At 35.0% G+C, this 22,915-nt stretch overlaps 2 protein-coding genes across 2 annotated transcripts in view; both read left to right on the forward strand.

The window, feature by feature from the left end:
- The window catches only part of LOC136823713 (protein tumorous imaginal discs, mitochondrial-like), a 64,063-nt gene extending 59,184 nt beyond the window's left edge, over positions 1 to 4,879 (forward strand). The window contains exons 5-8 of the mRNA XM_067079889.1: positions 902 to 979; positions 1,285 to 1,386; positions 4,015 to 4,086; positions 4,192 to 4,879. Coding sequence (XP_066935990.1) covers positions 902 to 979; positions 1,285 to 1,386; positions 4,015 to 4,086; positions 4,192 to 4,261 — 322 coding nt within the window. The 3' untranslated portion in view covers positions 4,262 to 4,879. The remainder of the gene's footprint in view (positions 1 to 901; positions 980 to 1,284; positions 1,387 to 4,014; positions 4,087 to 4,191) is intronic.
- A 1,234-nt stretch (positions 4,880 to 6,113) lies between these two features.
- The window catches only part of LOC136823703 (CLK4-associating serine/arginine rich protein-like), a 53,952-nt gene continuing 37,150 nt past the window's right edge, over positions 6,114 to 22,915 (forward strand). Inside the window, exons 1-10 of the mRNA XM_067079870.1 lie at positions 6,114 to 6,314; positions 12,137 to 12,242; positions 12,441 to 12,538; positions 12,765 to 12,803; positions 13,071 to 13,130; positions 13,592 to 13,671; positions 13,917 to 13,995; positions 14,690 to 14,817; positions 15,019 to 15,056; positions 22,819 to 22,877. Of these exons, the coding sequence (XP_066935971.1) occupies positions 12,144 to 12,242; positions 12,441 to 12,538; positions 12,765 to 12,803; positions 13,071 to 13,130; positions 13,592 to 13,671; positions 13,917 to 13,995; positions 14,690 to 14,817; positions 15,019 to 15,056; positions 22,819 to 22,877 (680 nt within the window). The 5' untranslated portion in view covers positions 6,114 to 6,314; positions 12,137 to 12,143. The remainder of the gene's footprint in view (positions 6,315 to 12,136; positions 12,243 to 12,440; positions 12,539 to 12,764; positions 12,804 to 13,070; positions 13,131 to 13,591; positions 13,672 to 13,916; positions 13,996 to 14,689; positions 14,818 to 15,018; positions 15,057 to 22,818; positions 22,878 to 22,915) is intronic.

Raw genomic sequence — 22,915 nt, forward strand, 5'->3', positions numbered from 1 at the left:
TCGCTACCCGTGTCAATAAATTTATTGAAATTCCCTGAAATAAGGGAGGGTGTTTAGAAAATAACCATAGCTTTGATTTGCTTTATATAATAGACGGGATTCGGTCAGGACCTAATATTACAATTTGATTGGGTTAAGCGAGATTCTGCAAAAGCTGTTATTGTTATTTTCGAGGATTTGCATCTCATAAGCTGTTTACCAGAAATCTTTCAAGTTTTCCATTTAGGGGGAATAGATTAGGTTTTTTTTCTCTTTTTCTTGATTGGTTCAGACTGGTTATGACCTTTTAAAACCACGATATGTTTCATATGTTCCTAACCAACGAAAAGAATTCGATCCCTTCACCCCATCAGCTAAAACCTGTTCATTTATCTATGTCATATCTCCAATTTACGAGGGATCTAAGTGAGCTGAATTGAATGTTTCGCCATGGGAGCCGTGTGCGTGTCTGTGCCTTAGTACGTTTCATAGGGTAATTTCCTTTCCAGAATGTTTTTTTTTTTTATGGGCGAATAGGCTTATTCTCATTTCTTCTCTTAAGGTAATTACAACGATCTAAACTAGATAAGCAAACACTATATCAAAAGCCAACCATGAAAGTTCGGCCTACCTAGTTTGACCAACCCTAGTTTTTATGATAGGTCTTGTGCATTACTTGCTTTACACACTACACGTTTTTTCCTTAAAGCATAGGGTTCATTTGAGCTGAGGCTGGGCTGCTTAAGGTTCTATTTTTCTAAAACAACTATTGTTACCCTGGCTATAATTTTAAGCATTAAGCTTGTAAATTAAAAAACGCATATTTTTTAAACAAATGGTGATCCCAAATGTACCTCTCAGTCGTGCTATTTTTCTGTAACTTGAACGAATTTTACTTTAACTTGCCTCTTTTATTTTACAGGGGATGGAGTGAAGAAATGAAGAGAAAAATGTACGAAGATTTTTACGAAAACCAATATCCCGAATACCTCAAACAGCAGTAAGCATGACAATTTATTATTTTCACAACCCAAAAGATGGTCAAAAGAATTTTACAACTACAACTAGGAATCGTTAACTGAAAACATTGAAAATGAATTTATTTCTAAATGCTTAAATGTTATATTGCTGTCGTGTCGTGTATAACTCATCGATTCCAAAAAGTTTCCAAACTCCAACTAAAATTTCCTGGAGTTATGGAGTATGACTTGAAATGATTGGTTAAGAAGACATCAGAGTAATAGGAGGGTCGAGTTATGTTGACCTAACCGTATTTTTGAGCATTTTTTCATTGCTTCACTTTAGACAAGAGGAGTGGGATGCACGTCGCCGAAGAAGTGGGTTGATTCTTCTCTCCATCACTGGTGCTGTCATCTTGTTCGGCATCTTCAACTTCACTCGCATACTGTAAGTAGACGTTTTCTAATTTATGTGCTCTTAATGTTTTAATGACAATTCCAGAGGATGGGGTGCGTTACACAACGCTCTCTTTTGACAGAGTACAAACTAGAAGCGCCTCCGCCACCGATACACCATTGGAGTGCATCTTTAGAGGCGCAAATCGTGTATAAACTCTAGCTCTAACCATGGTCGATGTTTTTAGCTAATACTGTGTGACATTTGTTCGAAAGAATGTTCGTCAAAAAAAGAACATAAAAGTATGCCACGCTAGATCTCTTACTATCTTCAACTTTTCATTTTGGTTCGGAGTTTATTTTGATAAATGACACGAGGTAATCTGTAACCTATTAACTGTCGGCAAGTTATCTAAAGTTATGAAATTTCACGTCACATCGCGTAATGTTATGTCACTTAAGAATCAGCGTGGCACTAAGCCGACAATTGTTCACGAATAGGCTTTTTTATGGTATGAATCTATTAAGGATGAGTAATTAGTATCCCGGTTACTAATTAAATGAAAATTGGTATAATAAGCTGGTTTTTTAAAGTTATGCACTCTCGTGGCACACCTTGCACGATTATGTAATTTTAAGAATCATTATCATAAAATAAAATTCTAGCTGATAGTTTGTTCTGAAATTCATGTAAGTTGACTTTTTAGAATCTATAAAATGATTACGTTTCATAGTAATGGGTCAGGAAAATGTCACTTAGAGGAATGATAGTACAATGGTCGAAATATATTGAGAATTCCCGTTATTTTAACCTTTCTCAAGATTTAAAGTTCCGGGGAGAAAGTCGGTTTTGGGCTATCTCTTTAATTTAATCGACTATTTCAATTTTGGATGGGTTGGCAGACTTCCAGGCTATATTTTGAGCCTTATTGGTCTATTTTTGAACTTTTGGATCCTCAGATCCTAAGGTCCTAAGTCTTAAGTCTAGAGTTAAAACTCTACCCTTTGAACCTACTTTAGAGCACTTACAAATCGATTGTGGTTTCAAAACTTCCTGGGGAATTTCCCTTTTTCCTCAAATATTATGACCTTGATTGTAGACTACTGACTAGAATGGGCAATTTTTCAAACAGACACATCTGCTATATTATTAACCCTATTCGGCCTAGGGGGGGGGGCTCTTTCTGTTTGGAGGTCAAACTATTGGTAATAGCTCCTGAAATAATAGAGCTTTTGCCGTGAAATTTTCTGTAAATTCCTAACTTTTATTTAGCTTCAAAATAAAAAAAAATTGACACCTAAAAATTTTCACACCTTCAGCATGATGACAATCCTGACAGTAAGGCGTCAAAAAATTGACACTTTTCCAATACAAATTTATTTTTAATATCAAATATATGATTTAAACCGTAATTTATTGAGTATTTAGGATATAAGCATTTTAAACTCAGGCAAATTCTTTCTAGCCTTTGTTAGAATACAATAGCTATTTATAAGAACAAAGGAAATTTTCGGTTTTTGCTCACTTTGGGCATGATAAGTGACGTCATCATTAAAAATTTTTGTCAAAAGTTACCTTACGTGACAAGGAACTTGTGTGCCAAATTTCATCCAAAAAGACTCACTAGATCAAAAGTTAAGGGGTGGTTACGGAAAAGCCCCCCCCCCTAGTTCTGAACCGCCCCTAAAAGCCTACAATCAAGGTCATAATATTTGAGAAAAAAGGGAAATACACCGGGAAGTTTTTGAACCACAAGCGATTTGTAAGTGCTCTAAAGTAGGTTGGAAGGGTAGAGTTTTAACTCTGAGTTTTAACATGAGACTTAAGACTTAGGACCTTAGGATCTTAGCATTCAAAAGTTCAAAAATTGTCCAATAAGGCTCAGAATATAGCCTGTAAGTCTGCCAACCCCCCCCGAATTGAAATATTCGATGAAATTAAAGAAATAGCCCAAAATCGACTTTCTCGCCGGAACTTTAAATCTTGAAAAACTTTAAAATAACCAAAATTATCAAAATATTATGACCTTGATTGTAGGTTGAATAGGGTTAAATGAAAATTCGTTTTTGGACCTACCCCGGTATAGGTCCTATAAATTTACCTCTGTTCGTCCGTCCGTTCGTTATCGTTACCAACTTTTCTCGAGATTGGCTCATTAGTTTTTTCTGATTTTTTGGACAAATATGTGTAACTATAAACCCTCGAATTTGTTTTTTGGGCCAATTTGGGCCAAAAAATGGCTAAAAACGGGTTTTTTGAACTTTGTGAAAAATTGGATCATTATTTTTTTTCTGATTTTTTGCATGAAAAATGATGGTACCCTTCATAGATAAAAGATGGCTCAAGCAGATTTTTGTAAAAAAAATGATTCTTCAGCTCAAAAGACGCATCTTTATCTATAAGAATCACTTATTAATAAGTGATACATCAATGTTCTTAGCCAAATTACTCAATTTTTTGAGATAGATGTTTTTTTTTGCTCACGAAGTCTTGAATATGAAAGAATATTTCAAGAGCATGAAATTTTGGTTTCTAAACGTTCAAGAAGCAAACGACTAATTTTAATAGATCGTCACTATTTGTGTTCTGAATGATTGTTTAATGGTCACGTCACGTAGATATCAATTATAAATGTGTTAACCAGGTAGGTCCATAAAAGTATCACTTGTTTTTTTTCAGGAATTATAACGAAGGTTACAGAAGAAGGACTGACAGAATCACAGCAGAGAATGCTGCTTATCTAGCCGATAGGTGAGGAAAGTTTGACACCGAATCAAACAGTATTCTTTCACAGGGGCTATATTCAATTTTTTTCTAAAGAACATGTTTATTTGAACATAAATTTTTTACTTTCAGGAGGACTGGTTATCGAGCATACATCAAACGTCAAAAGGAAGCTTCTGATGCTAAAAATTCAGTCTCGTGAATTTCCAAAGACCCTGTGGCATATGAAGAATGCTATTCCCATGAAAAGTGTTCCATCACTGCTTATGGACTTGGATATGCTTGACATCTTTTGTTATTTGACTAAGCAAAGAAGCTTTTCAGCAAGGTGTGAACTCCTTCCATTATCTTATAAGGGATGATACTATTACGAGCCCTTTAAAAACACTATGGTAGATAACAGTTATAAGAAATGTTGCGACGCTATGTTTTCATTTCAAACGTTATTACGTTATACGTTTTTTTCCACACTGAAAATTTGAAGATTTCATAATCTCAAAAGAGATCATCTATTCGTGCAAGCAAGTGTTTCTTCTTGGTCCAAAACTATGAAGAATTGTTCACATCTGACCAACAAGGACCATTATCAGTCCTGATTTCCCGTGATTCATTGCGGCTATTGCGAAAGTCCCCGAATTTTTAGGGACTCTAAGTTAGAGATTATTTTATGACATCATAATATTTGTATCCTTTATTACCTTTTTTGTAGATAGAGATTTTGTACATTACTAATCATAATACTGTGTTGTATTCGAAAATATATTGTTTACTTTGACTCAGGTAACGTGAAAGACAAGTGCCACCATGAACATATAAATGACTGGACGTTTATCTTTTATTGTCTCTTTGAAGCGAGCTTTGTTGTTGCTGCCTGTACTTCAAAATTGGTATAAAAAATCCAACAAAAGTCCGTCACTATTTTTTCTTTTTCTTTTTTTTCCTTTTAATTTCTCCTTTTTTAAAACTCTTAATTATAATAACGAGTTTGAAAATTACTTCTGTTTCAGAAAAAAGAACATATCTAACTTTGTCGCTGTTTGCAAAGTATTCCTCGGTCGGAGGTATATCATCAATAATCCACTGTTTCATTTTATGATTTTAAGGTGGTTATGCAACAAAGCTACCATAGTTTTCTACAAAAAAAACACAAAGAAAATGGGTGTCCAGTCGTTGATATTGTCACTCTTGTACAACCTGATAACAGAAAATGAGCTTCTGTTTTCAAATTTTTCCCACCCCGTATAGACGAGACGTGTAGACAATAAGGTTGTAAAATGGTAAATTAGTAGTCAGAGGCGTCTTTTAGTCCGAATCCCTTGTCTTTCGGCAACAACCCCCCCCCCCCCCGGGGGGGGCACTCGATCTGAAAACGACCATACGTTCGGCCTAAAATTCAGATGAGATGGAGTTTTTATAAGATACTTTAATAACTGGTCATTTGAAGTAATAAAGATGACGCGTTCTTTAGAAAAAGTCACAAAATTGTTTTATTACTGGTTAACGACCAACCAAATCAAATGAGGGCTTGTAAAAACTCCATCTCGTCCCCCAAAATTTGGCTTGTAAAATCGGACCCTTACAGTGCAGTGAATTTCCATGAAAAATCGTACCCTTACACAGTGCACTTTTTCAAAATTTCTCGCCCATAAGGGCGGAAACTTTTGCAATTTTCCAAGAAAATGTGGAATTTTTCCTCCAAAATTGACCAATTTTGTGCCAAATTTACCAAACAATTGGCCCTTTATCACAATTTCCTACCCTTACAGTGCAGTTCAGTGCAGTTTTGTAATTTCCTACCCTTACAGTGCACTAGCTGAACTATGAAAAACCTACCCTTAAGGGCCGAACGTCTGGTAGGTCATTTACCTTGAGTGCCCCCCCCCCCCCGGGCGGCAACCCCCCCCCCCCCCCCAAAAAAAAAAAAAAATCGGATCCGGACCCTGATAACTCGCTTGTGATATCATATTCCCTGAGGTGAAGTCGTCATTCGTGCCCCGCCAAAGCTTCCCGATATTCCGTCTTTCAATAGTACCCAGTTTCGGTTTTCGGAAAAAGCGGGAAAATCAACGCGGAATCCGTACGCTTCGACGCAACTCACACAGCTCAGTCAGCTCGGACCAGTCAGCTCACAGCTCAACTTTCCCTCAATCTCAACTGACCAAGAACACTCATTCATCATTGCTCATACTGTCAGATGTTGAAGCTTCCATCATCCATTATTCTATAATACCTTTTTAGGAAGTCTGCTACTTGAGGTATTATCTATATTCTTTTTAGAGCAAGTTCATACCGTGCAGACTCTGACCGTGATGTGAAGTCGTGTGGTAACTTGACTTGCGCATCAGTGCGCCAGTGGAGGCTAACATGCATAGCCCTCAAATGAATGACCTGGCTGGTCCTTAAAATACAAAGTTAAATCAAAACAAAGATGGTAGAGTAGAGCTGCGTGCGCAGCTGCGTTGTTCATTTGTTTTGGACATTTTGCTGCTTTTTGCTTTTGGTTGGTCCAATCCAAAAGGCTGCAAATAAATATTTTTACTCAATCGGACATCAAAAGTCCGACTGAAATGAAATCCTGTTGGTCAAACTCAAAAGCCTGTTGCCTGTCTGTCATTCAGTGTATATTTTTTTAGGAGAGTTAGGAGAAAGCGAGTAGACAAAAGTGACCTTGGAACAACTCGTTGCTGTCACAGAGAAATTGATTTGATAAAAGTGATCTTAGAAAACATTCTTGAAAGTTACAAAAATAGCGAGTCAATAAAAGTGATCTTAGAAACACCCTTGAAAGTTACGAAGAAATCAAGTCAATGAAAGTGATCTTAGAAACAAGCTTGAAAGTTATGAAGTCAACTCAAGTTTTTTATTTATTCCTCTTTTCATTCAGACATCAAGACCGATACAAATGGTTTTCAATCCGTCAAAAGACTTTTTCAGTCAGACATTGACTGAAGACCGAGGCTTATTTGCAGCCCTGGTCAGTCAGGACCTCATTTCACTTTATCGATATTACGCAAACGGCAGTGTGCGCTAAATAATCTTGGTTTCGCTTTCGATTTCAAGCAAAGGTCTTAGCAACAGGGCGCGCGTACATAGCAACGGGGCTGGGTAGAAAAATCTAAACATAGAATACACCGTTTAGGAGTGTCAACTGCGCACGCCCCAATCCAATTTTCCATTGTTTTGATTTTATAGCGATCACGGAAAATTCACTCTCCTCCGTAAAAAAACGGTAGGTAAACATCTGGTTCTCATAAGGAAACATAGCAGAAAAACGGTAGGTAAAGAACTCCTTTTAATCATAACTTCTTTTCCTCTTGATGAATTTTTGTGAAATTTTCAGGAGAGACTTATAAAATTATCATTGATATCATGTTCAAATATCTAAATCATTCTCTTTAAAGGAGAGACAAAAATTCACAATGTTTACATTCCTCTAACCTTTCACAGTACTAAAGTGCGCATTTTTACCTACTATTTTTACCGGGCCTCTGCAATGGAGTACCGTGAAATGGCGAGACTCCTAAACGGTGTATTCAGAAATAATACCGATCATCGTATAAAGCACTAAAAATACCCCCTTTCTATGTTTAGTTTGTTCTACCTTGGATTATAACTGAAAATATCTTCAAAATAACCTTCGTCCGCTATCAGCCGCGCAGTAATCTTTGCCCGCTTCAATTCTTAGATAATGAATAAGAGATGTGCGCTTAGCTAAGCCGTGCTCGCGGGCGATAAATTTATGTTTACTTATCTTGTATAAGTTAGTGGTATTTACCCAATAAAAAGGATGTTGACAAAATATGCACGGCGCTGACAAAATATGCATGGCATTGATTATGACAACATTAAATATGTCAATGTCGATTCAACGCCCGTTAAAGAAAATAATTCGTAGATAGTTCTTTTTATCTTGAAATTTAGAAATACTCTGAGCAAAAAAAGATCAAATTTAATATTTGTTTCCTATCTAGATTATATTATAGCGTTAGAATACGGTAAATTTTCACGAAAAATATTTTGCGACGGCGGTTCGCCCAATCGCGCCCACGGGAAAGTTCCAATTTTTAATTATCGGGAAATCGGGGAAACCGGTTCACCACGTGGATAAAAAACGTACGGAATGAAACCTGATAGAAGGTTTTCAACCAGATTTATTCAGATAAAGCTATAAGAGGTTCATTACTTGTGGATTTTCAAACCTACATAAGCAAAAACGAAAGTTGTTGTGAAGGAAAGAGTAAACCCGCAAGACAGAAGGTTTGGTTGTGTTGATCAGGTATGTTTTTATTCTATCAACTTTTGGTTATGTAGGTTTTAATCCAAGAACAAACTAAACATAGAAAGTGGGTAATTTTTAGTGCTCTATACGATGATCGGTATTTTTTTTGAATTCTATGTTTAGATTTTTCTACCCAGCCCCGTTGCTATGTACGCGCACCCTGTTGCTAAGACCTTTGCTTGAAGTCGAAAGTTAAACCAAAATAATTTAGCGCACACTGCTGTTTGCGTAATATTGATAAAGTGAAAGGAAGCCCTGACTGTTTTTAGCTGGGATCTGGGAGTCTGGATTGAGCCAGACGGTACTAAACGAATGTTCGATTGTAATCAAAATAATCAATAATGATTGATAATAATCGAAGGTGGTCAGTGATCACCTATCGATTTTATTGGTGATCGAATACTCACTCGACTCCAGATTATGGCATTTTCTTCAACCATTTTCGATTTGTTCAATCATTTCGATTACTTTTCGATTACCGTGAGTGGTCCTAAATCCGACAGCCCTGCCTAAATCCGACCCCCAAATAACTGTTATGAAAAAAAATTATATGTTAACAAACATTCCCTCTCCAAGTTGAACAACAATTATTGCAAGAACTCTTGAAACAAAACATCTAACACAATGACTATATAATGTCAAGATGTCAATTAATGTGATCAAAAAAGTGTGAGTTGTTTAAATAATTATATACCTCTATTATTATGAATATGTTAATAAAAAAATGTATTTGTATAAGAAGCAATTATTGTTATTTGGTTCAATTGGTTCAGTGTATCAAATCTCTCAGTTTAGTTGACACTTTGGTATCTTTGTTGCGTCATAGAGAAAAGTGTTTTTATTTTAGCTTGTATCTTTGAAAGACCCCATCGTATTTAGGCAAGGCTGTCGGATTTAGGACCTCTCACAGTACTTTCCAGCCTTCGATTTTATCAAATATATGTTTCCAGTAGCAGTGCGTCAAAATTATCTGAAACCAAGTTGACTTCGGCCAATTAAAACACGCAGTTCATGCGTGAAAACCACTTTCGTTTTCTCCGACCAAACAGAATGCGCAATATGTGTTATTTGGGGAAACCCAGGGCAAAGGCACACAAAATGGCAGGGAAAATGGTTGGGAAATAAGGGAGTCAATCTTTATGGCGGGGCTTCTTTTGTGTTTTGGTTTTGGGTCAATTTTTTTGGTTTTTTTTTAAGATATATCATAGTAATTGGTTATCGAAGTAATCAATTGGTGATCGAAGTTATCAAAGTTATCGAAATTAATCAATAAAAATCAAAGTACTCGAGCGGTTATCAAGTCCTCGAAGGGTTGTTAAGAAAGTGATCGAATACTCAAAATAAAGGAATAACGATAATTGATTACTATCAACTGATGATCCACAGCACTATCGTAAAGCTAGAATCACTTCGCGTACTCTTCGCTTGAGAAAATGATTGACAGATTGAAGTTTTTCATCCGTGTTTAGTGAGCATTCTTGGCTCAATCCTCAGACTGAGCTAAAATGGTAGACTTAGCTGTGACTGATCATCTCGATGGAAATTGTTGGAATATTCGCAAGGTTCTTGACAGAAAATCTTTTCTTTGATTGTAAAATGATGACAGTGTTGCAGGCTTCGGCATATTAGGCGTGCGATCGCACGCGCACGCCTCCGCACACGCCTAAAAGCCTTTTAGGCGTGCAATTTATCACACGCCATAAATCATGAAAACCTAGCGAGGCGTGCGATCAATCGCACATGCAAAAATTTATTCTAGAAATATTTTTTCTGCTTGTTGAAAGAAGATCAAATATCATTTTCTACTTTAATCATAAGAACCAAATAGATGAAAGATTCCTTTACTCTTTCAAACTGCTATATGTATACAAAATTTCTTATAAAAAAGTTACTCTAATGGATACACATCTTCTCTCTCCTCTTTCTCTCATACTATGCTTTGGTCTTCAATAAACAAGCCTTTCTCAAAAATAACTTTTGCTGCACGATTTTTCGTCTCTCTAAAACCTTTTAAAAAAAATCACTTTGCTGTATGATTTTTCCTCTCTCAATCTTTTCCTTCCCTCTCGCATGCTACGTTTATGAGGTCGTTGGTTTATGACAATAAACTAGCTCTTCTTAAAAGTTACTTTTGCTGCATGATTCTTCTTCTCATTTGTTTTCCTAAAGTAAAGTATTCTCCTTCTTGATTATTCAGTGCTCTTTTGGTTTCTGTTTTTGTTTTTCAAATATGAAGATTGAATATACACTTTCTTCTTTCCTGTTGTCTAGTTTTTATGTAGATAAAAGAAAGATCATTCTTAGGAATTGTTCAAAAGTTTGTACCTCATCATTGTTAATGATGTTTATAAAATAAAAGAAAAAAACGATCGCACGCGCTCGCACGTCTAAAGAAAATGAGGCGTGCCATGATTTGCACGCCTAAATTACTAAAAATTACTATGTAGGCGTGCGACGATCACACGCCTTCTTTTTTCTTATGCCGAAGCCTGGTGTTGTTATTAATTTTGTTAGATCTGACATATTTATTGATGTTTGTAAGTGCACTTTATAGTTTTGATTCCCATTGAAGAATCATATTCTGGTTATCATGTTATTAGATGCTAGTTTAGAGGTTTAGAGCTACCCTGCTGGGGCCACAAAGTCTTGGGTTTTCCCCTTTGTTTTGAAAGCCTGGGGTGGGCATCAAAAAATTATTCGCCCCAGGACCAACTACTATATGGTCTGAACTTTTTACTTGGAGATTTTGAACTTAAAAAGGTTCCGAACATGACCTGAACTGGCGCATGTAAAGGCCTGGTTTTCGAGGGGTCGAAACAGTTTTGAGGCGTAAACTTGTTGGGATCATCAATGTTCAGGGTAAAAGAGTGTTTTGCTATTTAGGCCAGAACATGACCCAAAAACCTTTTTTCGTATGTTTCCATTTCAATATACCTAGGTCGGGTGCCAGTCTGGACCCCATAAATTCTTTTTTTCCAGCCTTCTCTATCCATCATTACCTACCCACCCACTGCTAACAGTCTTTGCAAGAATCCGAATCCAAGATTTTACTACTTTTACTACAAACCTACCTGTATTGTTACAATAAAAAATGCATTCAAACAAACAAACAAAAACTTGAAGAAACCCTTTTTTATTCCTTGAATTATTCAGCCATAAAATTTTCTCTCTTTTATGTTCTTAAAAGTTTCCAGCAGACTCCTGACAATTCTTGTAACCATCGCAACAAAGTAAAAACTTTAAACAGCTGATATTTGGTAAAGAAAAGCATTCAACCCTTGTAGAATATATTTTTGAAATTGTCTGAGTGAGATCTTCAAAAAATTTTAAGAATCTGTCATTAGTTTAAGACCAATTTGAAATATTAATTTATTCCCATTTAAGAATATAGAAGATATGATGAGATAGCACTTAAAATTGTTTTCTCCAATTTCCCAGTGTACCAAATATAGGCGTTTTTGTGTGGTACTTTATCTGCCGTTTTATAAGTATTTTGGGTAGATATCAGGTCAAAAGGTTACAGATTATGTAACAAGTATCAAATAGGAGGCAAAAATATATTGGATTTTGCAAGTTAAGTCTATATTTATAATTTGTACTTGAACTGAGAATGCTAAAATCTTAGTTTTATAAGTTACATAGATCTATACCAAAATGTTGTTGACCAAAGAGTTGTATATGCAAGTTTTCAAGCGCTCTACCATACCTTCCCACATTGTGATTTGAATTGAAGGTATTTAATTGAAAAATATTCCCTATCCGCAAGGTGAAATAGCTTTTATTCTTTTTCACTTTCAGACTCAAAATGTGGCAAGAAGCAAGAAAGCAAGAAAAAAAGCTCCGTGGAATCATGATAGATTTCAAGAAAAGAGCAGAAAGAAGACAGGCGTACTATGCCAAAATGGTTGAATATTTTTTATATGATATTGACTTTTCACTGTATTTTACTCATGTTTTTAGTAGTCCCAATGTCGATACAAAATTTCTGTTTTGGTTACATTTCCAGCTTAAACACAACACTTAATATCTCGAAATCACATTCTTAGTTACTTAAACTGATAGATGTAACATTGTTAAAGTCAAGTTTTGTATTTTTTGATAGAAAACAGATCCTCACCAGTTGATGCGTTTCTATGGTCAAAAGTGTAAAATGCACATCTTGACTGATTCAGCCAAAGTCACTGATACTGATGGACAATTGTAGGCAGAAGTTTTTTTTTTTTTTCATTTTCAATTTGCAATTTTTTAACTGAAAGAAAAAGGTTGTAGTACATAGATATCTAGAATCAAATTCCTGTTTTACATTTATTTTTTAGGAGCAAACTTTTAAGCATATTTTCCTTTTTTAATTTGAAATTTTTCAAATTCATCAAAATTGAAAAGGAAGAAATTATCATAAATAAATTTCTTTCCTCTTTTATTTTAGAGTTCCTTGGCAAGGCGATCCAGAAGTCATGATTGACAGGTTATTATATTTTTATTTTGTTTTTTTTTTGTTAAAAAGTACTGAAATATTCTTTAAATGTTTCATGGATGACTCCAGCTCTAGCCTGAATGCATGCTACTATGATATACTGGATAAGTGGAAGTACGTTTGCCCAGACTAAACCAGGCCTTGCATTGATAATTAATAAGGCTGTAAAATTTTCATTTCAACTGGTACAAAGCCAAAAAAATCTAGCGATAGCACATGATACCAGTGGCACTTATTCATAACTTGTTTCTACACTAGGTTCGATGTTCGAGCACACCTGGATTTTATTCCTGAGAAAGTGAACAAGCCAGAGGAGAAGTAAGTTTTGTCTGAATTTCGTTTCTAGAGAAGTGTTGTTGATTTCGATAAAGTTCTCCTCCCTTTAACTTTAAGAAAAAAAAGCCTAAAATGATTTGGAAAATTTCCAGTACTGAACTGTGGTTTTTCTTTTATAATAAATGGCACATTTAGTTTTGCTTCAGACAGAGACACAGAAGCTCTTTCTAGTGTTTTATGTCTGATATCTGTGGACCCCACACTCTAATACAAAAGTGTGTATATTGTGTTGTTTGTAAGCTCAGGTTCTACTGTGTCTTGGTAAAAGAGCAATATTAGGCAAATATTTTGGGATAATATTTGGTTAGATTATTCAGCTCCTTAAAACCTTTTCCCCAGTATTACACTAAGTGAAAGTCATTTTTGCAATGAATTGACTGAACCAGCAAAAAATTTAGCGATCACAAATTCTTGATTTTCATTGAATTACCACAATCTCTTAGGTCAGAAGAAGATGAAAAACTTGCACGAAAATGTAACTATGAAAGTTACAGAACGTTGGTACAGATTGATGCTACTGGAGGTCTGTTTCAATTCCTCTTCTAAGAAAATATGTTTTGTTGTTTGATGATATGACATTGCAATGTCCTGTGTTTTTTTAATTAGTGTTAATAAAAAACAATCTAAATAATTTCGCCTTGCTGAATTCGCCACCTCTACTATTTTAGAAATGTTAGAATGATCCATTTTAAAGCCTGCAGTAAATATTTTCAGTGAGCAGATCATTCAATTTTGAGTAAACCGCTTGGGCGGGACCTTTAATTTCAGCCTCTGAAGAGCAATATCTTACACAATTGACATTAGAAGAGAATTATGGCAAAAAGATCGCACAAATTAACGAAGAAAAGTAACATTTAACTTTTATATTCAATATGTCTGAGGGGCACTGACCTTGACGGCTGACAGGGGCTTGAAAAGTGAACTCTTTTCAGATATGCATGTTTGGTAAATTTGGGAACCTTTCAGAATAAAAAGAATGAAAATTTTCTCATTTTCACCCTGAAAGGTATCAAAAATGACTAAGTTGATGAAAAATTGAAAAAATGTTCTAGTTTTTACTCCAAAAGTCGGCCCTGTCAGAAACACATCTTGAATTTTTTTTAAATTTGGGACCCCGTCAGATATCTTCAGAGTCTAGAAAAAGGACCCTATGACCAGCGGCACACCCCTCTAACCAATTTAGCCTAAGTGCCTCTCCTGGGCAATATGTTGTATATGCTATACGTATGAACGTTCGAAAACAAAACTTATTTTGAATAAAAAATAGATGTTTTTAAGTAACTTTTCACTGTGTTATTAATGGAGAATGTCTGAAAAAAATCAAAATGCATGGGTATCCAAGGTGATTTCCGAAAAGGGCATTGCAATACCCTGGACAGTATTATATTATATAAACAACCAAGCAGTGACAGCGTAGTTGTGCAGGTACAGCTTCTTATCTAGCCAATCTTAACCGAAAAAAACAACTCTCAATGAACTAATTACAATAAATTTTTTCCTGTATAGCCAATTTTAGAAAACTATCGATTCTATACTTTCAGGGCCAAGAGTAAAGCAAAAGCGAAGATCCATTATCAATACAAAGACTCAACAGGAGGGAAAGATGAAGATAGTCTTGATGATGACAGTGACAATGACGAAGAGAGCGATGGTGAACTCAGTGATATTGGTAAGTTTACTTTCGGGAAACACCTCTACCTTTAAGTTATTTGAGGTGCATCAAGAAGTGCTTAAGAAAATTTAACAAAACCTCATGAATTGTTAATTCCTAACATAGGAATCTTTTTCTGGGATTCTAAATATTTTCTTTTGCGGATTGTAAAACTATCCTTACTCAAAACCTTATTTTGTCTCCTTTTTTTCAATGCAGATATCAATGTCAATGTTATGGAGCTCTCAGAAGACCAGGTAAACAACTTGAATATGATATTCAATATTCTTGTGGAGTCAAATAATTGTTTTCGGTTTACTCGTACAGATTACAACAGTTTCTAGTTTTTCTGACCTACCACAAAACTCAGTTATCATTGTAATTGTTTTGATGAATGGACAGGAATAGTTTACAAACTTAAAGAATATTTGGGCATTTTGAAATACTAACCCTCAGCCAATGTTCATTATTCTAATGATGACATTGGCTATTTTATGCCATATTTGATTAAGTTGGAGTTCTTACGATATAGAATAATCTTTCAGATTAAACTTTTGTAAATTTCTTCATTCAAAACTAAAACAAGTTTCCATTGATCTTGTAATTAGTAAGGAAGTGTCACTTTTTCGAAATTATTTTCCGGGTGTTAAAAAGCCGCTTTCTGTCTCTCTATTTATAAAATCTTATTCAGGAACTGAGTTATCTCTTTTTTAATTGGTCTAGTTTTATTCCTGTTCAACTTTTAATTGGTCTTGTATAACGAATTGTTCGTATTTCGTTAAATTTGTTTTTTTCTTTGACCTGTTAACGAATAATTTGATACCTTAAGGTCTCACAGTATATGACGTATAATATGTACGATTGATATCAAATTCAAAGTTAACGTTTTATGCAAAACACTCACAGGAGTGATTTTGAATCACCTTCAAAAACACAACAAGGAATTACTCTGCGAATACGAATAGTGATTACTTTTTGCGAAACGGGTTTATGTGCGAAGCAGTTTTACTACATTTATATACCACATTGTGTGCACGTACCTTTAACTTCTATCCCAAGAGAAAATTTGCTATATAAATCACATCTTCAAAACAGTGATTTTGTTAAAATGACCTTGAATGGTTTTGCTGGAAGCAACGAAACCTTTCTCTGGTAACTACGACTGTGAAAAATGGCGTTTTAGAATGGTACCCTAGGAGTGAACAACAAAATAGTTACCGGAAGCCTAAACATGGACCTAGAATTTGATGTTGGTCGAATTGCCGCGTGGGCATGCATCTAAACAGTAGTTCTTCGGTTATAAATGTTTGTTTGCTGTTAAATGGAAAGAAATTTAGTTCGAACGGTGACAGGATTTCTGTCATTCCTTGACTTTTAAAAGCCAGTATAAGTATCAAATAAGGTAAATTAATGAAAGGTTTTTGAAAGTCGCGCGGGCGGGAGTAGTGCTCTTTTAGTGAACTAAACTTACCTTGCAAAACCAAGTTCATATTCAATGATTTAGAGGTACGGAGGTAATCAAATTTTTCAAATTTGTCAAGAAAAAAAATCAAAATTGGCCAAGAACCAACAAGTAATCTTTGTAGATTTTTATTTTTGTTTGATTATGTTTTGATTTCGACAAACGATTCGAATAAAATCTTTCTATCGTTCGATGACTATCGTGCGATTTTATTAAGGCACCATTAACACTAGAAGAATTAGAAGGAAAGAAAAGAGCGTTGTGCGGTGGCGGCGGGTTTGTGCCGCCGTGGTTTGTGTTGTGTGTGTTTGCAGCATTAATGCTTACGACCATGTCTCCTTAGGAATTTTTCACCGTGTCTATTTTATTTTGCTAGCAACTTGCAAATAGAGGTGGAGTCTGGATCACTTCGCAACCTTTATACAATACAGCTAGTTATTGAGACGGAAAGGTAATCGTATGAGCGAATTTAACCAGTGTGGTATCTTTAAATTCACCTCAAAGCACAACATTAGCTCTTTTATATTTCCTAATCACTTCTTGCTAAATGTCATGGAAAATTCATTTGAGGGAAATAAACGACCTTTGCAAATCACCTTTTTTTTCCAAACAAAAAATCTGTTTAATTTGGAAGATTATGTGATGATTATCATCTCTTTTTAAACAATTTATTTTGGGCGTTTTAGTATGTTGCTATGGTTTTATTACCCTTTAATGCGGCGGTTCAATTGCTTCAAACCGACAGTAATTGAGACACGCTAATTCGAGTTGTGCAAGCCTGAAGTAACCTCTCAAATGTATTGAATCTTATTGTTATGGATACGAAATTATGGCACAATAAATAAAGATTGTTGTTTTGCTATATTAGTCCTTTCTTCAGCAAGAATGTGTCCTAATTGAACTTAGTTTTTTCTAATTATACCCTTTGCATAAGTTGATTAAAATCTTCGTAAAACTATTTTTAAAAACGAGTTTTATACAGGAAAGTCTTAAAATTTTTTAACACTGATAAAAGTTAGTTTTCCCTGGTCCCCCCAATATTTTGCAGTAGAGAATAAAGAATATAGTTTGGCTGTGTAGAATTTGTAAAGTTGTAGCATTAGAAATATTTCTTTTTTTGAGATTGATTAATCCTTGAACCAAACGTTTCCCTTTCAGGCCAGAAAATTCAGACCGGACAAATTTTATTACGGAACTTTTATCACCTGTTAAATCAGTCACGCTTTGGTCTTTTTTTTTCTATTGACTGGTAATTATTTAGCGTTCGAGGTACTTTATTGGCTAAAAAAATGTACCGAAATAGGTTGAATTATAGCTTTAAAAAAGGTAGATATAATTACTGAACAAGTTTTTTAACTTCGTTTAACATTCGTTTAATTACTTCGTTTCAGTTCCTTTTAGTTACCTAAGACATTGAATACTCGTCACTTCTTTCACCAAATTTTGGGTACGTTCCCATTCCCACGTTGGGAACGTATAATTCAATCTAAATGAATCCTTTATTGAACACAGTTGATTACCGTTCAGCGTAGGGGGAGAAATGAGATCCATTAGATTCATAATCGCACGATGAGTTAAGAAGTTTTCTTATTTGGCGCGCCTTCAAAGAGAGCAATTAATCGTTAATTACACCCTGCCTGTATATGCCGTGCCAATGTTTACAAAATTGATTTTAATGTTTTTTCTTACATTTTTTTCATCGAACGTTTTAATTGCATTCGAAATTCATTTTGTGAGAAAGAAAACCTATAAACAAAAATAAAAGAAAAACACAGAGAGAAGATATATAAAATATAAAACTTTCAGTGCAATTTACTTTCCTAACGGGGAAAAAGTAGTGAAACCAATTGTGCGTTTAGCTCATAATCACATAATAACTCGTACAATTCGAAAATTGCACTCGTGTTTTTTTCGTTACGAGTTTTCCTTCTCCTTTTGGACTCGGAAAATTAATAACAAAAAAAGAACACTCGTGTCATTATTCTCGAACTGCACTCGTTATCCTTTGATTACATATACTAATTACACATTAATTCTTCGTTGATCATTTATTGATTTCTCGATTATTTATACTTCATTTCAGTTATTTATTCTTAGTGAAAGTTTGGATCAAAAGTTGCATTGTTCTTAAAAACACTTTCCAACGAACCAGGCTATGACCTATTTTGCTGCAGCCAAAACTTTTGAAATTAGAAAAACCACTTTGAGAAGGTCTGAAATGACCATTAAGAAAGGCTCTGAAGGAGTTAAACACCTAGCTAGCCAGATTAACAACTTTGAAAAGAAAACATCTCTCCTCCATTAAACGTAAAGATTTGCTAAATCAGTCCAATAAGGATCAACATTACGCCCACTAGAAAAAATCCTAATTTTTTTCATTTCCATTTCTCATCCGCTTAAGATTAGATTTTCAACGAGGTACTACTTTTAATTAAAGTCTAACCTCTATTATTCGAATCTTTCTGTAATTTGAACTAAAACATTTGTCCCCTTAGACTTGAAGTTAGTTTAAATTACAGAAAGATTACTTGAGATTCATATAAAATACTCTTAGTGATATGGATCTTTTATAATTCGAAAAAAATTTTTGATCCCCGAATTAGAGAGAGTCAACTGTATATATATGTTCTCCTTCAAGAGCAAAGGTTTTGGAATAGACTTTAGAGGGATTTATGAAACAAAAAGATACAAAAAGGAAGTAAGACCCGGGGGGGGGGGGTACTTAGGCAAAAATAGGTGCTGGGTATGTGCGGACGGTAAGGGTCGGGTTTTTCACCTTTCAAAGTCTCTCTAAGGGTTACAAAAATCAGGAAATTTTTAAGTAGTCTCTCTAAGGGTGGGAAAAATCACGATTTTTAGAAAAAAATTTTGATTTTGAGAGAAAAAATTACAAAAAAGTCTCACTAAGGGTAGGAAATTTTTGAAAATCAGAGAAAATTTTTCGAAAAAGTCTCTCTAAGGGTCACTTTTTCACTAAAATTTGGTCTCTCTAAGGGTCGGTTTTCGGAGGTCCCGTCCGCACATACCCCTCATTCACCAACCCTAGTACCCCCCCCCCCCTCCCCCCCGGGAGTAAGACTAAACTTAGCTTAGAGGGTTCAAATTAATTTTAGTTATAATTCAAATGAGAAAGTAACAAAAGGTTGCTCAAAACAAAATATAAGGATCCTCAAAAGCAACCTGGAAATTTCATTTTGAATTTCTTTGATACTGTATTAGTTTTTTTTCCATTTTTGGACAATAATATACACTAATAAACATATTATGTAATATATAATTTACACGTCATAAAAATATAGGTACAAGACTAAAGAATATAAATATCTAACTCAAATTGATAAGAATTAGGCTATATTGGGTTATTCTACGAAAATGTTTAAGAAAGTATATATTTGTTATGTATACTGAATTCAGTTTTTCTTGTTCCGAACGCACTTCGACGTAATGTTGATTAATCCTTGATAGGAATGTCTTTATCTAACCATTCATCTGACCATTTATTTGATAAGATAATGTTTTTGCTCGCTAACGTTTGATGTTGTTGCCCCTTTGCAAAGGTTTGCCCAGATTCCTTATTTCGTCTACTTTTTTTAGCCAAGTGTCAATTGACAAAGTAAACTTTGCTAGCTAAAGTTTTCCTTTAAATCTATTCCACAATCAGTGAATGGTTTAGGCTAGCTATTTATAGCGAGTCGATCTCTCATTGTTGCTTATTGAACATGCATGAATCTGCGAAGAAGACCTTTTTCAGCATTGGAGCATTGTCCTTGTTTGGCAGTGAAGTTAGTAGCATCTTTTGTCATTTTGGAGTGCACGGTATCCATATGTCCTGGAGGTGATCCCGACATGTTATAGCTTGAATCCAAATCGATGTGCGATCGTAGGAAGTTCTGACGTTTGCTCTGCAATGGGTCCGTCATAGAGATTTGCTTCTTTGGTAATGATCTCTTAACGCTCGTGTCGGCAGATACATCTAATGACTTTGACTTTTGTTGTAACTTTTGGCTCAACATCTTTCTTTTTTCATACCACTTTTAAATGAAATTCTTTACGAGGTTCAATTTAGTAATCGGGTACCTTCAAACTCTTGTGAATTGTGCAGCGATGGTATTGTAACAAAATGCTAAATAATGCTATGGTTTTTCTCAATCAATTTTGCACTGCTCTCTCCTACGTCGAAGTATGAAATGTAAAAAGGAAACCAGTAGGAACAGATAATCATAAAAAGAGAAAAAACCACCATTGTTTGACAATAGATCGTTGACGTTAGTTGTAAAGACAATACTATAAATCCAATTAAGAAAAATTAAAAAAATGGCTACCTTTAATGAGGTTTTCTTAATTTTAAATTCAATAGGTTCCAAATTTGTCACAATGTATTTTCCTTTTGTCATGGTAACCCACAAGATTGGTGCCAAATGAGCGGGTTTTGGAGGAGTCTCAGTCGAATGCGGTAAAAGTGCATTTAATGATTTCATCTCATTACTGGCACACTAATTCAAGAAAAAAAAAAGAAGATTGGCCTTCATTTTCGAATTTTTTTTTGAAAACTTTAGCCTGAAAAAAAGCTGTAAATTCTCAAACTTTACTTTTCATTGATGGCTTATTGAGACAAAAAAATTTCAGACTTATTGTTATTTTGTAAAAGAGTCAGTGCTGAGAAGTATTCAATGATACGTATATTAAAACTCAAGTTCAAAATTCAATCAGTGCCAAAATCCACCTTTACCCTTAAACGTCGCAGGGATTTTTTTCACGTTTCAAAGGCAGAGCTGTAAAAACCACCAAATTCATTAACGAAAATGACAAAATTAACAGCATTAATCACTTATACCGAAAGCTCCCGAAAAACAACAAATAAACGAAAAAAGGAGGATTAGGTTACATTAGGTTACATCACTTTTGCCCTAAATAAGACGAACAGGATAGGTTGAGTTTTGAAATTAATTAAATGACATGGCATGAATCGGTTTCGAAAAGCTTTGTACTGTACCATGGAATTTCGACAATTAGATATGAATCTCTATTTGATTGACATATTAAAATGACCGATCTAAGATATTACCATCGACATTCGGTTCTTATAACTATAGGTTCTAACGTCTGTTTGCATAATTTTTTGATTTCTCCTTTGTTGACATCGAGCGTGCACAGGAAAATACATAATTCGGTTATTTTTCCTTCTTTGACCTATAATTACATTCATAATAACCTTTAGTAAGTAAGTTTGCGACCGCAGTTTTCTCTAGCTGTCTACCCGAAGGTAGGGGAGGGTGCTACTCCTTTCCCTGGGTTTCTCTACTTACCCTTGATCCTTCTCTTTAGTTAGTTGCTGAGCATCAAGCAGAGAGGCATCAAGCACCATTTTGGGAATCTTTTGTATGACCCGGCTGGATTGAACCCGCAACCTTGTGCACCGTAGCTGGATACTCCACCTTCATGCTACGGTCGCTAATAACCTTAAATAATCCGCTCTCTTCACTGTCAAACCTCTTATGCTTGACGATAACATTGTAGTATTGTGGCTAGAGGCTCCCCTGCATGAGGAGGGGGTGTTTTGACCCCATTTGAGCCTGAGACCAGAGGTACCAATGCTCTTCACTTGGGGCTAACGAAGCTTTGTACTTCGTACTTAGTACAAAAATGATACTTGTGCCTCTCATCTTGATGCACAACAATTAAGAGGGTGAAAGAGTGACACCCTCCCCTACCTTCGGAGAGGAACAAAAATCTTGTGCTGAAATGTTCAAATTCCTATCAAAAGTAAAGCATTCTCTGAAATGAGTTGGAGAGGTAGAATAAGGAGAGGCTTATCTAGACTAGGGGAGGGTTTCTGTTTTAAAACACCAGTTTGGGAGGAGAGCTATCAGTAGTATATCAGGTGCATCGAGGTCTTGAAAGAAGGAACAAGTCTTGTATTTTTTCATTTTATAAGAAGTTACTTGAATCTACGATCATGGTCAGAATATATTGACATTTCTGGGTATTTCAGCATTTTGCAGAATTAAAAGTTCGGGCGAGAATGACATTTTCAGGCTTTCTACTTCATTTAATCGAATATTTCGATTTAGGAGGGTTACATTGGCTTCAAGACTATATTCTCGACCTATTAGTTGGATCATTCCCAAGTTTTTGAATCCTCAGATTCTCAGATCCTAAGGTGCTACTAAGTCTTGGGTCTCATGTTAAAACTCAGAGTTAAAACTCTACTTTTTAAACCTAAATTAAGGCACTTAAAAACTACTTGCAGTTTTTAAAATCTGTAACGAAATTCCTTTTTCGGAATAAGTAAGGATTCGTATAAGGAAAACGGAAAGACATAATATTGTACTTGTTTATTCACACTAATATTATCTCGTCACAATTATGATATTATCATATAACATCTATATTACACTGTATCAGCTTATTTAGCTTTAGCGACATAAAAACCTTACAAAAACCTTTCGAAATGTTGCCTTTGTTTTATTGATATGGCGGTATTTCTATCTAATAAATTTGAGACAGTTTAACTTGAATACAACTCTTAATACAAAATTGTATTTCTATTCTATCAGAAAAACCACTTAGATGCATTGTCAATGCAGTATGGAATTGGTTATGGTCAATATTGTCGGTAAGAATACATACGTCATTCACCACAACTTTCAGAAT

The sequence above is a fragment of the Clytia hemisphaerica genome, unplaced genomic scaffold (genome assembly GCF_902728285.1).
Source record: "Clytia hemisphaerica strain Z4C2 unplaced genomic scaffold, Clytia hemisphaerica genome assembly, whole genome shotgun sequence".
In the NCBI taxonomy this organism is placed as follows: domain Eukaryota; kingdom Metazoa; phylum Cnidaria; class Hydrozoa; order Leptothecata; family Clytiidae; genus Clytia; species Clytia hemisphaerica.